At 35.1% G+C, this 14,585-nt stretch overlaps 2 protein-coding genes and 1 long non-coding RNA gene across 4 annotated transcripts; all 3 read right to left on the bottom strand.

Annotated features, from left to right (window-relative positions):
• Positions 1 to 366: 366 nt before the first annotated feature.
• On the bottom strand, positions 367 to 1,598 carry LOC103928541 (probable inactive dual specificity protein phosphatase-like At4g18593). The gene has a single exon (XM_009337596.3). It carries the CDS (start codon positions 1,344 to 1,346, stop codon positions 909 to 911), a length of 438 nt encoding a protein of 145 aa, XP_009335871.2. The 5' UTR covers positions 1,347 to 1,598; the 3' UTR covers positions 367 to 908.
• A 3,801-nt stretch (positions 1,599 to 5,399) lies between these two features.
• Positions 5,400 to 6,444, bottom strand: LOC108865647. The gene is made up of 3 exons (XR_007255361.1): positions 6,248 to 6,444; positions 5,680 to 5,751; positions 5,400 to 5,477 (listed from the first exon to the last, which is right to left on the bottom strand). It is a non-coding gene; the product is annotated as an uncharacterized LOC108865647 (long non-coding RNA).
• Positions 6,445 to 10,348: 3,904 nt separating this feature from the next.
• LOC103928539 lies at positions 10,349 to 14,138 on the bottom strand. Of its 2 annotated transcripts, none has more exons than XM_009337594.3 (3): positions 13,794 to 14,138; positions 12,692 to 13,039; positions 10,349 to 11,062 (listed from the first exon to the last, which is right to left on the bottom strand). In XM_009337594.3, the coding sequence occupies exons 1-3, from the start codon at positions 14,025 to 14,027 to the stop codon at positions 10,538 to 10,540; spliced, it is 1,107 nt and encodes a 368-aa protein (XP_009335869.2). In that variant the 5' UTR covers positions 14,028 to 14,138; the 3' UTR covers positions 10,349 to 10,537. The 2 variants fall into 2 exon arrangements, with proteins under 2 accessions (XP_009335869.2, XP_009335870.2); XM_009337595.3 differs by having other exon boundaries at positions 12,692 to 13,036.
• Positions 14,139 to 14,585: the final 447 nt, after the last annotated feature.

Genomic DNA, 14,585 nt, shown 5'->3' with positions numbered 1-14,585 from the left:
ATCCATTTTGGTATCTTATTGAACAAAAATGGTGATATTGAACAAAGCTCTATGTTTCTCCATTTATCAAGAATTTTGATTTATTTTATGGTAATTGCGTTAAGTATTGTCCAACGAATTGTTCATCAATACCTTACGGACAAACTACGTGAGAGAATCACAATTTCTTTGAGAAGGGTGTCATACCACCAACTGTCATGCAATTTCTTTGAGAAGGGTGTCATACCACCAACTGTCATGCCCGACGTGCGGTCCATCAAACATTTTGTCTTATGGGGTCAATGCATCACTTGCTAGAGAGTTCGACTCTAACATGCAATGGTGCTAGGAAGTTTTAACCACCAAATCAATCCATAGCTTGAGAAATAAAAAGTGAATTAAAATTTATTTCGATGAATGTTAATTTGGTACATCACTTATTTAATTAAAACATTTCATCGAGTACTTGATAAACATATAATCATTTGTCAAATAATGCTACACGCTTGTTGACAGATGCTGACAACTTTCGAGTAGCCTTTCACATATGCCGACAACTTCTGATCATTGAGTATGTCGCCTGGTCCCGAGTGAATTTGTCGACATATGCCAATGACAAGTGTTTGCAACAAGTCCAACACGTGTTGCCCAGATCTACCAAACAAAGCATTTCAACGAGCACTTGATGGGCACTCTTGAGTCTCGTCCCCCTTCCCCAGCCCCAGTATTCCTTGTGCCGAAGAAAAGCACTTACAATAACAACCAATTTGTTGATTTTTGTTCAAGATCAATAATATAGTAAAGGGACACAATGAACTTGTAGGTGCCAATATTAATATATATATATATATATAATTTCCTAAACATTGATTTAGTGGTATAATTATTTATTTTGATGCCAAGCTTTTGCTTTGTGAGGTTGATCGATATCATATGTCGAGCCGGCTTTTATGGAGCTGAAAGGCGGGGGTGATCCACGCACCGCAACTGCATTGGGTGCCTGCCCAATTGAAGCAACCCAACCGAGACTTACAATGTCCGCAGTACAACTTCCCCTCCACTGCACCTTCTCCGACCGCCGTCTTCATCCACATTGGAGGCTCGTCCACAAAAATCGACGAACAATATTTTGAACCCTCCTCCTCCGACTTCGAGCTGCCGCCATCACCACCGCCACTTTTGGGTTTGCGCCGCCACGATTGCTCTCCCTCGCCCGGTTTGTGATCCAGAACATTGTCCTGCGATGCAACAACTCTTCGGCATTTCTTGCAGCGGAAGGCTGCTGGTGTAGCGGTTTCTTCAGCTCCTCCGTTAATTGGGGTTGCTGCTTCCACTCCGGAGGGAATTTCAATTTCTTCGCTGGTCATCTCGCGATGATAATTAAATACGCAGAGGAAAATACAGAGAGTCTTAGATCAACTTCGTAAATCAACAGCACAAGAGTAGTGGAATCCAACGGATTGATAAAGGTCACAAATTTGTCTCAATACCACAATAGAAAAACAGGATAGGGTTTATATTGCTGCCACATCCAAATTGTACTAGGAAACAATAAAAGGTAAACCCTAAATAACAAGGAAAACCCTAATCCTAATTACGAAAGGAAGCCCTAATTTTTTTTAATTTTATTTTAAGAAATCATAATTTTTATTTCTTTTAACAAACAATATTATCTTCATTGATTAGAAAGGGTTCTGTTAGTAATAAGTGGCAAGAAACCATAATTAATAAATAAACAAATAAACCAAAAGAGAAAAATTAAATCAAACGTATTTTAGGAGAAACAAATCCTATACATTGGCAAGTGGTGGATTAACGTGAGGGCCTCTTAATTCATTCTGTCCTAAGTTCAAACCCTTATACTAGTCTTAGCGTAGAATGTAGATTATAGTAGAATATCATAGTAACTATTTAAGGAAAACTAATAAAAAAGTTTCAAAATTTTAGATTTTAACAAAAAAAACTATCATGAAACTATTTATTTAATAATAAGGTCAATAGAATGAAAAAGACACAAAAAAAAGTTAATTAAAAGCGCGTGCAAGGAGCACGGCCCTTATCAGCAGGCTTACTACTGATAGACATGACAAAACTCATCTGGATAATAACTTCTTTTATAATGGCTTGTTTGTAATCACAAACCGTTTAATTGGTAGCGATGTGTGCGTTAATTATGATATTTCAAAATGGTTTTTGCAAAATAAAAAGCTACTCTATTCTTTCCAGCCGACATCGAGTTGGGATTGAAACAGACCAAAGACTTCGAGTTTCGTATTTGAAACCCCAAGCGATGAAGAACATTCTGATGAAGAGCAAGGTGTTGGCAATGGCAATTTTGAATCCTCATGGTCATGGGACTTGGCATCTTACTCTGAAAGTCTCCCAAGAACATGAACGTGTCCATGGAAGACATAACTGGTTACCATCTTCAAATTTCAAAAATCGTCTATGATTGAATTTATTCTAAAACTTTCTAATAAATAATAAAAGAACATATGGAGTTGAAACCATCTGTGTTTAGTTTGATGGATATTTTGTATTTGACTTTATTGATTTAATTTGTGTTATTTTTCAATTTTGCCAAAATTATTTATGAAACTGGACTAATAAGTAGATACTATTTATAAAACGAAACCAAGAATTAGGCACCATTTCTAAAACTAAATCAATTGGTTGAAACTATTTATGAAACTGGAGCAAGAAATAGACACTATTTATGAAACATGACCAAGAATTAGACACTATTTATGAAAGTGAACCAAGAACTAGACATTATTGATGAAACTGGACCAAGAAATAAACACTATTTATGAAACTGTACGAATTACTATACAATATTTATGAAACTAAACCAAATAACTAATCACTATTTATGAAACATGATCAAGAACTAGGCATTATTTATGAAAGTGGACCAAGAAATAGACATTATTTACACTAGTACAAAAAAACACTTTACGCGACGCAGGTCCTTCGTCACGCAAAGTTAAAAAACGTCGCGCAAAAATTAGCCCAACCAACCTTTGTCGCGCTAACCGTCACACCAAGGCAGTGACAGAAGGGTTTGCACAATGAAGAAGAAACATGCGTCCCGCAAAGAGGCTTTGCACGACGCACATCCCTATGTCGCACAAAGGCACCTAAGCCACTTTGCGCAACATAGGTTTCTTTTTCGTCGCGCAAACTTTTTTTTTTTTTTTTTTTTTGGTCAAAAATATTTTTTTTTAATTTTTAATAAATATTGTAATTAAATTCTATAAAATGATTAATTAACCAAGGAAAAGTATTTAATTATAAATTATATGAAAATGTACATACAAGATGTTCGAACAAAAAAGAAAAAACTACAAGTAATCTTCTAGGTTTGATACATCAAGCTACTGGGTATCGGCAGGGCAAAGTGGCTCGGAGGTCGAAGGTGTAGCAAGATCAGGTGTTGGTAGCGAGATTTGGAGGCCGGACATCTGTATAGCTTGTGCAAGGTCTCTCACGTGCTTGACATAGGCCCTCATCTCCTCGCCCTGGACCGCAAGCTGACCTTTTAGGATTGTCACTTCCTCCTTCAATGCATCAACCTCTGATGTGTTCGATTTGGAAGAAGAGGCACCCGTCTCACAAACCCGTCTCCCCAATCAATGAAGCACTCACGGTTGGAGCAGTAGATGCTGATAATGTGAGAGGCGCATTGGTTACATTCCGACGACGAGTGATCAACTGCGACATCTATACACTTTTTGAACAATAAAAATATAACATTAAAAACTAATCCTTTCTTACATTTGAAACTAGAAGAAAAAAAAAAGCAAAGAAAATTGAACAAACATTAACCGAAGATTAAAAAGTGTAATGAATCCAAGGTAGCACAATTGATTAAAAAGCGTCAAACCTAAGCCAAGAGACCTATCCTAATCTGTCAAACCCCCAACCCAACTTTCTATTTGTTAGTCTGTATGTACATTTTGTGTGTGTGCATGTGTATGCGGTGTTCAAACCAGATACAATGACCTAAAATTGTAGTCGTATAAATACTTCCATACAAAGTAGTGTGATGCATGTTAAATTTTAACCAAAATTTGTAAATAAATGCACACATAGATGCTTAAAAAAAAGATGGTTGAATTAACTGGTAAAGGAATGTAATATTCTAATTCAGTCCATGTTGAAAACAAATGAAAATGTAATTCTTATTTTGGCCAATCCACTCTGTAACACCGTAAAAAAAAAAGGGCAAATAAGGTCTAGTTTACGGAGCTATTTATCGCAAATATTATTAGTTTATCGCAATCAATGAACTCCCATTTGAATATGCTAGTGTGCTGGTCTGTTACTCTCCCTTTCGCATTGTACCCAAATGACCCCATAATGTGTGCTCTATCTTTCTCTCTCTCATCTTGTTTCATACAGTTAGTAGGGACAACAAAATCTAGATTCTCTGCAAAAGATTACAGTGATCATATTGCTCTTGTTCGTGCATATGATGGATGGAAAGATGCTGAAAGAGAAGGATCAGCATATGACTTGCAGAAAACAAGCAAAAACCAACACTGCAAAGAAAACTGATCCTTTCTTGCATTTGAAACTAGAAGAAAAAAGCAAAGAAAACTGAACAAATAAACCATGTGTGAAAAAAGCAAGAAAACTGAACAAATAAACCATGTGTGAAAAAAACAAGAAAACTGAACAAACATTAACTAAAGATTGAAAAGTGTAATGAATCCAAGGCAGCACGATTGATTAAAAAGAGTCAAACCTAAACCAAGAGACCTATCCTAATCTATCAACCCCCTAGCCTAACTTTCTATTTGTTAGTCTGTATGTACGTTTTTGTGTGTGTGCATGTGTATATGTGTGTTTGAGAGACAGAGGAGAGAGATGGTGATGTTGCTTCCTGCAATTTAAAAATACAATATATACCAAAAAAGCCAGATATGTTTTGATAGGTTAAAATTTATAAATGACATCACACTAGTCATGTGTACTTGGAATGAGTTGAACCAACACCAGCCTCCAAAAACTCAACCCCCCACTTGCAAATAAGCGAGCAGAGCATAATATTCAAAGAAGTCTTTGTTCTTCCATAGGCCACAGTATAGTAACTTCTGGTGAGGGACTGATAATAATAGATTCTTAGCAAAAAATAAACAAGTACAAGAAAGCGTCTAGAGATGGTCCTAAATAGTACGAAACAAAAGATGGTTCATATCGATAAAACACAAATACCATAAGCAAATGAAGAGCAAAAGTGAAGGTAGCCCTAAGTATGTCAAGTGGGCAAAGATGCCTGAGTACTGAAGGTGCAACCAGCTAGGATCCTAAACGATGAAAACAGTCTCATATACTTATCTGATGTAAAAACTCATGTTGCATATATGAAGTTCAAAAGGTGCAGATGTGAAAAATTGCTTGGTAAATTGTTTTTAAAGGATGTTTAGCTTGCTCAGATCCCCTAATCGTGGAGAGAGAGAGAACCGATGAGACCTTTGTTGAATGAAAGATCCCTGCAATGTTAACATTTCAGATTTGTTACAAAAAGAATTCCATCCCTAATCAAGATTTAGCTAAACAAAACAACTGACACTGCAAAATAAATATGTTTTATGCATATGTTTACAATTAGACATCAAATTTGTTGTGTGTTGTTCAGTTCATAATATGTTGCAAACATAATGCTGGTATGAAATGAGGAACAATCATACTCACAAGGATCTTAATTCAGAGAGGCCCCCAATGTCGCCTTCAATTTTCCCTTTCACGTTTATTGCTGATAATCCTCTGCGCCGTAAAAATCTAATGCTCAATTCTATGTACACACGAAGATCGACTTAAGACAATATCATATCACTATCCAATGCTCAATTCGCATCCAAATATCCAATTTAGTCAAACAAAAAAAATATACAATTTAAGCAAATAACCTGCAAACAAGATTCACTTTTATCAAAATCCACATCCGATTACTGGTTTTCTCATCAAAATTCAAGCAATTAAGCATAAAATCTCACTTTCCTCAATCACCTAAACCTTCATTCCTCCCTAGTCCAGCAAGACCACCTCCATGTTCATACACAAAACACACATACAGATCAACAAAATTGCAAAAACTTCACATAATCAACTCGAATCACACCACGAAAAAAGCAATTTGACCCTAAACAAGAACCAACATCCAATTTTATCTGGAGATTTTGATAAAGTACTCAGAAATCAACATGCAATTTGACCCTAAACCCTAAATAACAAAAACCCATCGAAAATCAGAAACCCTTACCATGATTTTGGGACTTGATTCGCATCAACTTCGAGATTCGCATGGCTGCCCGTCATTTAGAACGAGAGGGGGAGAGACAACGGACAAAGTAGTGGTGGTGGTTGGATTCGAGATTGTGAAGAGGAAAGACAGGTTTGGGTTCAAGATTTGGGGTTCAAGCTTGCGAAATGAGAGAGAGGTCTACGGGAAAAAGAGAGGGAAAGATGAACGAGAGGGAAGAGAGAGGTCTACGGGAAAGAAAGAGTTGGAGTCCAAATTGGAAAATTGAAAAAAAATGCCTATTTTTCACTATTGCACCGCCAAAATTATCACAACTGGCGCGACGTAGGTATACGTCGCACAAAGTGGTTTTGCGTGATGACCACATTAGGGCATCGTGCAAGGTATTTTTTTTTCAAAAAAAAAAATTATTATAAAAATTACCGAAAATGTGACTTCACTCCTTTCAAATTCAAATTTTTTTTTTACATAAACCCCACAATAATTTTTTTTACATATATATCATTCAATTTCTTAAGTGTTATAAGTACAAAATAAATAAATTAAAATCTACTTAGCAAATATATATACCATTGAACTTGATGGGAAACGCATTGTACGAAACTAGTTTCAAAGATCCAACCGTCAAACTTGTTTGTATATGCTTTGAGATCGCATACGCCAAAAATCGTAAAAAACAAACATGCAGAGATCAAGTAACGGGACAAAACTTTTCGACAGTTATAAACGAAAATGCATGATTTAACGGTAGTTTTAACTCCAATTTTGATATTTTTTACAACTACACTTCTAGATCCTATATGAATATAATGAACTAATTCAATCGTCAATTTAAAATATTTACACAAGTGGATACCACAAAATCTTATGTTATACTTAATGAAAGTATAAATAAACTCTACGTGTTAGTGAATCTATCATTTTGATGAGAAATGCATTATACGAAACTAGTTTCAACGATCCAACCAGCAAACTTGTTTGTATATGCTTTGATATTGCATACGCCAAAAATTGCAAAAAAACAAACATTCTAATATCAAGTAACTGGATAAAACTTTTCGACGGCTATAAATGAAAAATCACGATTTAACAGTTATTTTAACTCCGATTTTGATGATTTTTTACAACTACAATCCTTGATCCTATATGAATACAATAAACTAAGTCGATCGTCAATTTAAAATATTTACACTAGTGGATACCACAAAATCTTATGTTATACTTAATGAAAGTATAAATAAACTCCAAGTGTTAGTGAATCTATTGTTTTGATGGGATACGCATTGTACAAAACTAGTTGCAAAGATCCAACCATCAAACTTGTTTGTATATGCTTTGAGATCGCATATGCCAAAAATCACAAAAAACAAACATTCAGAGATTATGCAACGGGACAAACCTTTTCAACAATTAAAAACGAAAAATCATCATTTAACGGTAGTTTTAACTCTGATTTTGATGATTTTTTTATAGCTACACTCTTTGATCCTATATGAATACAATGAACTAATTCGATCATCAATTTAAAATATTTACACTAGTGGATATATACTTAATGAAAGTATAAATAAACTCTAAGTATTAGTGAATCTATTATTTTGATGGGATACGCATTGTACGAAACTAGTTTCAACGATCCAACCATGCTTCAAGATCACATACGCCAAAAATCGCAAAAAAAAAAAAAAAACATTCAGATATCAAGTAATGCGACAAACCTTTTCGACGGCTATAAACGAAAAATCATGATTGAACGGTTATTTTAACTCCAATTTTAATGATTTTTTTACAGCTGCACTATTTAACCCTATATGAATACAATGAACTAATTCGATCGTCAATTTAAAACATTTACACAAGTGGATACCACAAAAGAAAAAGGCAATTCAAGAACCCCAAAACTTGCGTCGCGCAAAGTTTTTTTATTTTTTTTCCCTTTTGCTTATGAGTACAAAATAAATAAATTAAAATCTACCTAATAAATATATATACCATTGAACTTGATGGGAAACGCATTGTACGAAATTAGTTTCAACGATCCAACCGTCAAACTTATTTGTATTGTATATATTTCGAGATCGCATACGCCAAAAATCCCAAAAAAAGAAACATTCAGAGATCAAGTAACTGGACAAAACTTTTCGATGTTTATAAACGATAATCACGATTTAACATTATTTTAACTCCGATTTTGATGATTTTTTACAGCTACACTCATTGACCCTATATGAATACAACAAACTGATTTGATCGTCAATTTAAAATATTTACAAAAGTGGATACCACAAAATCTTATGTTATACTTGATGAAAGTATAAATAAACTCTAAGTGTTAGGGAATCTATCATTTTGATGGGATACGCAGTGTACGAAATTAATTTCAACGATCCAACCGTCAAACTTCTTTGTATATACTTCGAGATTGCATACGCCAAAAATCGCAAAAAATAAACATTCATATATCAAGTAACTGGACAAAACTTTTTAACAGTTATAAACAAAAAATCACGATTTAACAGTTATTTTAACTCAGATTTTGATGATTTTTTACAGCTACACTCCTTGACCCTATATGAATACAACGAACTACTTCGATCGTCAATTTAAAATATTTACACAAGTGGATACCACAAAATCTTATGTTATACTTGATGAAAGTATTAATAAACTCTACGTGTTAGGGAATCTATTGTTTTTATGGGATATGCATTGTTCAAAACTAATTTCAACGATCCAACCATCAAATTTGTTTGTATATACTTCGAGATTGCATATGCCAAAAATCGCAAAAAAACAAACGTTCAGAGATCAAGCAACATGACAAAACTTTTCAACGGTTATAAACAAAAAATCACGATTTAACGGTTATTTTAACTCTGATTTTGATGATTTTTTACAGCTACACTCCTTGACCCTATATGAATACAAAGAACTGATTCGATCATCAATTTAAAATATTTACACAAGTGGATACTACAAAATCTTATGTTATACTTGATGAAAGTATTAAAAACACTTTGCGCAACGCATCTGTACATTGAACAAATAGCCTTTGTGTGATGCATTGGCTGGTACGTCGTGCAAAGTTATATTTTAAATAACCAAATGACATCCAAAATCCAAACCTAACCCCTCTGATTTTCATTTCAATTCTTCCAAACTTTGAATTTTTTTTAATTTGCATTGTATGTTTTGAAATTGAACTTGTGGTTATTGATTGAAACGGGAATCACCAATTTATCTTTGTTTTGTGACTATCTTCTTTTCCAGTTCTGCTTTTGGTTTCTCCAATATATTTATAAAGAGAAAGTATAGACTTCAAACTTTTAAATGAAGGAAGAAAATATACATTGCAATTTGCAAGGTTTGTGTTTGTGCAGCACAACATTTAAAGTTCCAATTGAAAACAGAAACAGAAAATAACTCTGTAACAATTAGGCTAATAGTTCAACATCATTGATTTGTTGCCCTGGTACCTTCCATATTTCTCTATGGGTCAAATGATTTTGATCAAGATAAAAAAATTTGGCATATTTTAGATTGCTGAGCAAAAACCAATAGATTGACTCCCCAAAACTGTTTTGCACGACATAGGTGCACCTGAGTCGCGCAAAGTTTGGAAAAAAATGGTAAAACATTCTTGGTTTGGCGCCAAATCTTGCGGGACGCACAAAACGTCACGCAAACATACTTTGCGCGACGAAATTTGATGCATCTCGCAAACATGTTTTTGTACTAGTGTTATGAAACTGGACCAATAAATAGTGTAATATCGCTCAATTTCATAAATAGTGTTTAGTTTCATAAATAGTGTTCTGTTTCATAAACAATGCATGTGATGGACACGCGAGTCCAGCGTGCCAGGTTTTTTTCTTTTTCTTATTTAATATTAAAATTGTGTCATTTTCATTAAAATTTAAGTTCTTGTATCTTTTTTTTATTAAAATTTAAGGGTTTTTCATTAATATTTAATTCTTTTTCATTAAATAAAGTTATAACATGATTTTTGGTTAAAATAAACTTAGCTCAAGCTATTTTCATAAAGGCTTCCAATTATCTACTTCTTTCTTTCTCTAGGAAAAAAAATAAAAACAAAATAGTTATTAAACGGGAAAGAGTAAAAAATATGTATATAAAGATGTACATAAGCATGTACGATATTTACACTTCGACACTTAAGAGCGGGAAGAGTAAAAAAATATTCAACTGTTCACACAAGTCATGGATCAAAATATAATCAAATCCCTTATCAACTAATCGTGATCAAGATCATCATCATCATCATCATCGTTAATGCAATGGTGATCTCCAATCAAAATTCTTCTTAGGGTAATCTTTCTGTACTTCTTTTGGAGGAATGAAGCAATCCATGGACAATCCAGGGACGTTGAATGCAACATCATCAATCGTCCATGTTTCTTCCAGCCGCGTGATCGCTGACCCTGTCTTTAGATTGTCCCCAAACCGTGTGATGATCACATTTGTCTGACCGGCGTGTGCGATCATCACACCCTCCACCGTCCGATAGTCCTCGATTTTCGTCGACATTGTGGTCTCCCAGTAGGTAGGGTAGGCACCAGGTGACTGGATCCTGGTTAAATAAGAGTCCTCTAGGTACACTAGCAGCCCATTTCTTTGGCTGAAGTAGCCAAATATTACATGTTTGATCATCTCTGCTGTGCTATCACTTCGTTCAGCTAGATCCGTTTGATCAGCTGACAATTTCAAGACGAAGCAATCAACACCGGAGATTTGCTTTTCCCCCACGTACTGCGCTGGGGAAAATACAGCTGATATTGCCATTGGATCTAATCCCTACAAACCAAAAATAAAAAAACGTCACCATTGATATAACATCATAGTATGTGAAATCTGACATGTAACAGTAGAATTCACGTACTTATTTTTACAGGAGATTATACATAACTGGATATATTATAATAATCTTCAATCGAGCATATAGATCATTGGATATGTTTAACTTTGTGCCGAGGTTACATCCAATGGTATTGGTGTTCGTCATGAATCGAAATGAATGCAGGATAGCTCGCACACAATTGTAAGAAGAGATGATATACGTAGCTGGTTACTTATATCAACGAAAAACGACCATTGGATTTGTTGACTGTCAACGCATCCAATGGTTTTGATGTTTGTCATGAATTTGAATGAATGCAAGGGAAAGAAAAATTCCTAACATGCATGCAACAAGAAAAATTCAAAAGATACTAAAAAAATCAACAAATGAAAGAAAATTATTTGCAACAAGATCCGGTAATTTGGCTGGTAAGATCATGTCTTAGTTTGCATATGCAACTCTACCAAAAAGATTTAAAAAATAATTAGAAAAATAAGTAGATAATACCTAATCAGATATAAAGCGCTTATAGTACAAGCTGAAAAGCACATTTCAGCTTATGGGTAGCGTGGGTCTAACACATCCTTTTTTTTTTTTTTTTTTTTTTTTGGGGGGGGGGGGGGGGGTCGTTATAGATCTTTGCTTATAATTCTCTCTTCAAATCTGTTAGATATGTAGAAGATGCAAACGTAAAGGGAACTTGTCAAAACTACCCATCATGGATGTTTAAGGAATTTTCTAAGTAGAAGATGAGTGCTTGCTGGTGTGTGCTGTTTTGTTGTTCTTTTCATGTGCTTTTCTATATATTTTGAGTACCCTTGTAACATAAAATACGCATAATATTTATATTGTCAAACTGTGAAACTGAACTACACGCTATGATGAAAGTCGATGTCGATATGGTCTAGATTCTTAATCTTCCGAGAGTACATTATTCTACTATGTACAAGCCAACTCTTGCTTAACTATAGCAATTTTGACAAAGGAACGTTTTTACGTGCTTTTTTCTTTTGGAGTTCCTATATACACTCCAAAAGAGTCGTTTTGCACTTCATCCGTATGTACGTATTTTTTCAACTGGGGAAGAGTGCACCTGGAGTGCAGGATGACTTATTAGTTCTTAAATTTTGGTGACGCCTCTCTCAATTAACGAAAATTTTTATTGTGCATAGAACACAGGTGACACATTATGCATCATTATATAAGTGAATGAAAGTTTTACTTTCTAAATTGTTAAGTTTTTAACACAATTATTTTACCATTTGTATAACGATATATAGTGTACTATCTCGTATTTTATGACCCTAGACACTGAAAAATCTCTACCCTACCTAATATTTCTGCAGTCACAAACTAAAAACCCGCACATCACCCACCCACCCCCCAAAAAAAAAAAAAAAAAAAATTAAAACAACTAATTTTTAATGTTATTTGGGGAAATGTACGAGAAAAAACATGCTATATTACCTAACAAGCAACACCTATATTTATTTGTCCCTGGTCCCGTCTGGCACGTTTTCCCAGTGAAAACTAAGATTTAGTTAAATTATACTAATTTAAAACATATTTAGTTAAGTAGGACTTGCCTGAAGAGCTCGCCGGAGTGGACGAATGCGGCCCTTGGCAGCGTGGACACCTAGCCACGGCGTGTGACGCCAAGCGACTATGCCATCGCTACCAGCTGCCACCTTGTGACCACCTAGAACTAGCTCAATCAGCCACTTGTTAGGAACCATCTGCCACATCACAAAGCACCCTTTTTCCGAAACTGCGGTGGTTCCGGCAGCTGAGCGACCACCGGGGCCGGGATCATCAACCATTGCCATTGTCACTTTCCCAGTTGCGAAAATGTTCTTCACTTTGCCTTCTAGCTTGCGGCAACCGGTGGCAGCTGTGAAGTGTTGTATTATGTATTGTGCAGTTGAGGAAACCTTCTTAAGAAAATCATAAGAAAAAAAAACATTAAATTAGAGGGACAATAAGACTTTTCCCTGCATGAAATTAGAGTAAATATTTCAGTACCTTTTTTCTGAAAACAAATAAAATCCTATTTAAATCATACTAAATTACATTCTAATTACTTTTTCTTTAATAAAAATTTTAATTTAGCCTAAGGCCAGTCATTATTATATTCTCACATACATGGAAACTCACTTTCCCTCAACAAAAGTAAATCCAATAAAGCTTTTAAACCAAAAACAAATTTACGCTAAAAGAAAAATACCACGGGTTTGCTGCTTAAGTAATTATGAATTTACGAGCAGTTATATTCGTAGCCGAGGTCATTTATTTGATCTCATCCTCTCACATCGTTCGGTGAACAACGTATCTCAGTTACTAGTCACCTTGCTAACCACTTTCACAACCATGTATGTGCGACCAATGGTCAGCAATGTAATTGGTAAAGGTGGTCTAAACTCGACTTTTAAGCCAAATACAATTTTATGTTAATAAATAAACAAGACTTTTAGCTTAGTTAATTAAGAATTGTTATTTCTGCATCCAAGGTTCTGTATTCGATTTTTCCTTCTCCAATATCGTTTGTATAAGAAAATGTAATAAATAAATAAATGGATTGACCTGCATATGAAGGTACCAAAGTATCCAAACACATAATGAATCAATGATCAAACCATCATTGCTAAATAAGGATGGAAAAGTTATGGAAAGTGGCGAGAAAATAGGTACCTCATTGAGGGGTAGTTTGGGGAGGGCAGAGACAGGGAAGAGAGGGCAACCAAGAACACTGAGAAGCACATTGAAGTCGGACCTCTTGTGGAAGAGCACGAGGGGAGAAAGGTGGGTCTTGATCCAGTTCCGCCACGGCTGAGTGCTCCGCAGAATGCCTTTGCTCGACCGGTTCGCGGCGTCCTCTTCTCCGCTGATGTTCGGCTCTTCCGACAACGGTGCGAGCCGGTTCATCTGTATATTATGAATCTCTGAGCTTCTTCAATGGCTGTGTGCTTCCTCTGTTTTTTGGAGAGAAGCAAAAGGAAGCTTATGTTTGGTAGAAGCAGAGCATAATGAAATGGGGGAGAGAAGTTAATAGAAACAAGTGCTTAAAAAAGAGAGGGCAGTTCTGTATTTACCCTTTCCACTCGCAGTTTTTGGTGCGTGCTACTCAGTTTACTTCAATTACTTCATACAATATTAGTAATGGCATTGTATTAGGCCCCGTATGGTGGCTAGGATATACACCAAATTTGATCTAACCATATGTTTAATATAGAAAGTAAACAGGTCACTCAATATTACGATCTGATGGTATTTTTTTTCACTTAAGTGAGAGATCTTATGTCCAAATCTCGTAGATGACGAATTCGATACCAAATTAGGTTGCTCATTGTATGGCTTAGCCAAACTCCCTCCTCCCCTTAGTGTCAAATATACGAAATATGCAAAGTAAACAGGGATATTGGTTAGTTGTATTTTTACTTGATTGCAAGTGAGAGATTTTAGGTTCCTCCTCTCGTAAATGAG

This window comes from the organism of the source record quoted next, unplaced genomic scaffold (genome assembly GCF_019419815.1).
Source record: "Pyrus x bretschneideri cultivar Hongxiangsu unplaced genomic scaffold, Pyrus_bretschneideri_v1 Contig9, whole genome shotgun sequence".
Lineage (NCBI taxonomy): Eukaryota > Viridiplantae > Streptophyta > Magnoliopsida > Rosales > Rosaceae > Pyrus > Pyrus x bretschneideri.
This window is presented reverse-complemented; position numbering and strand designations above follow the sequence as displayed.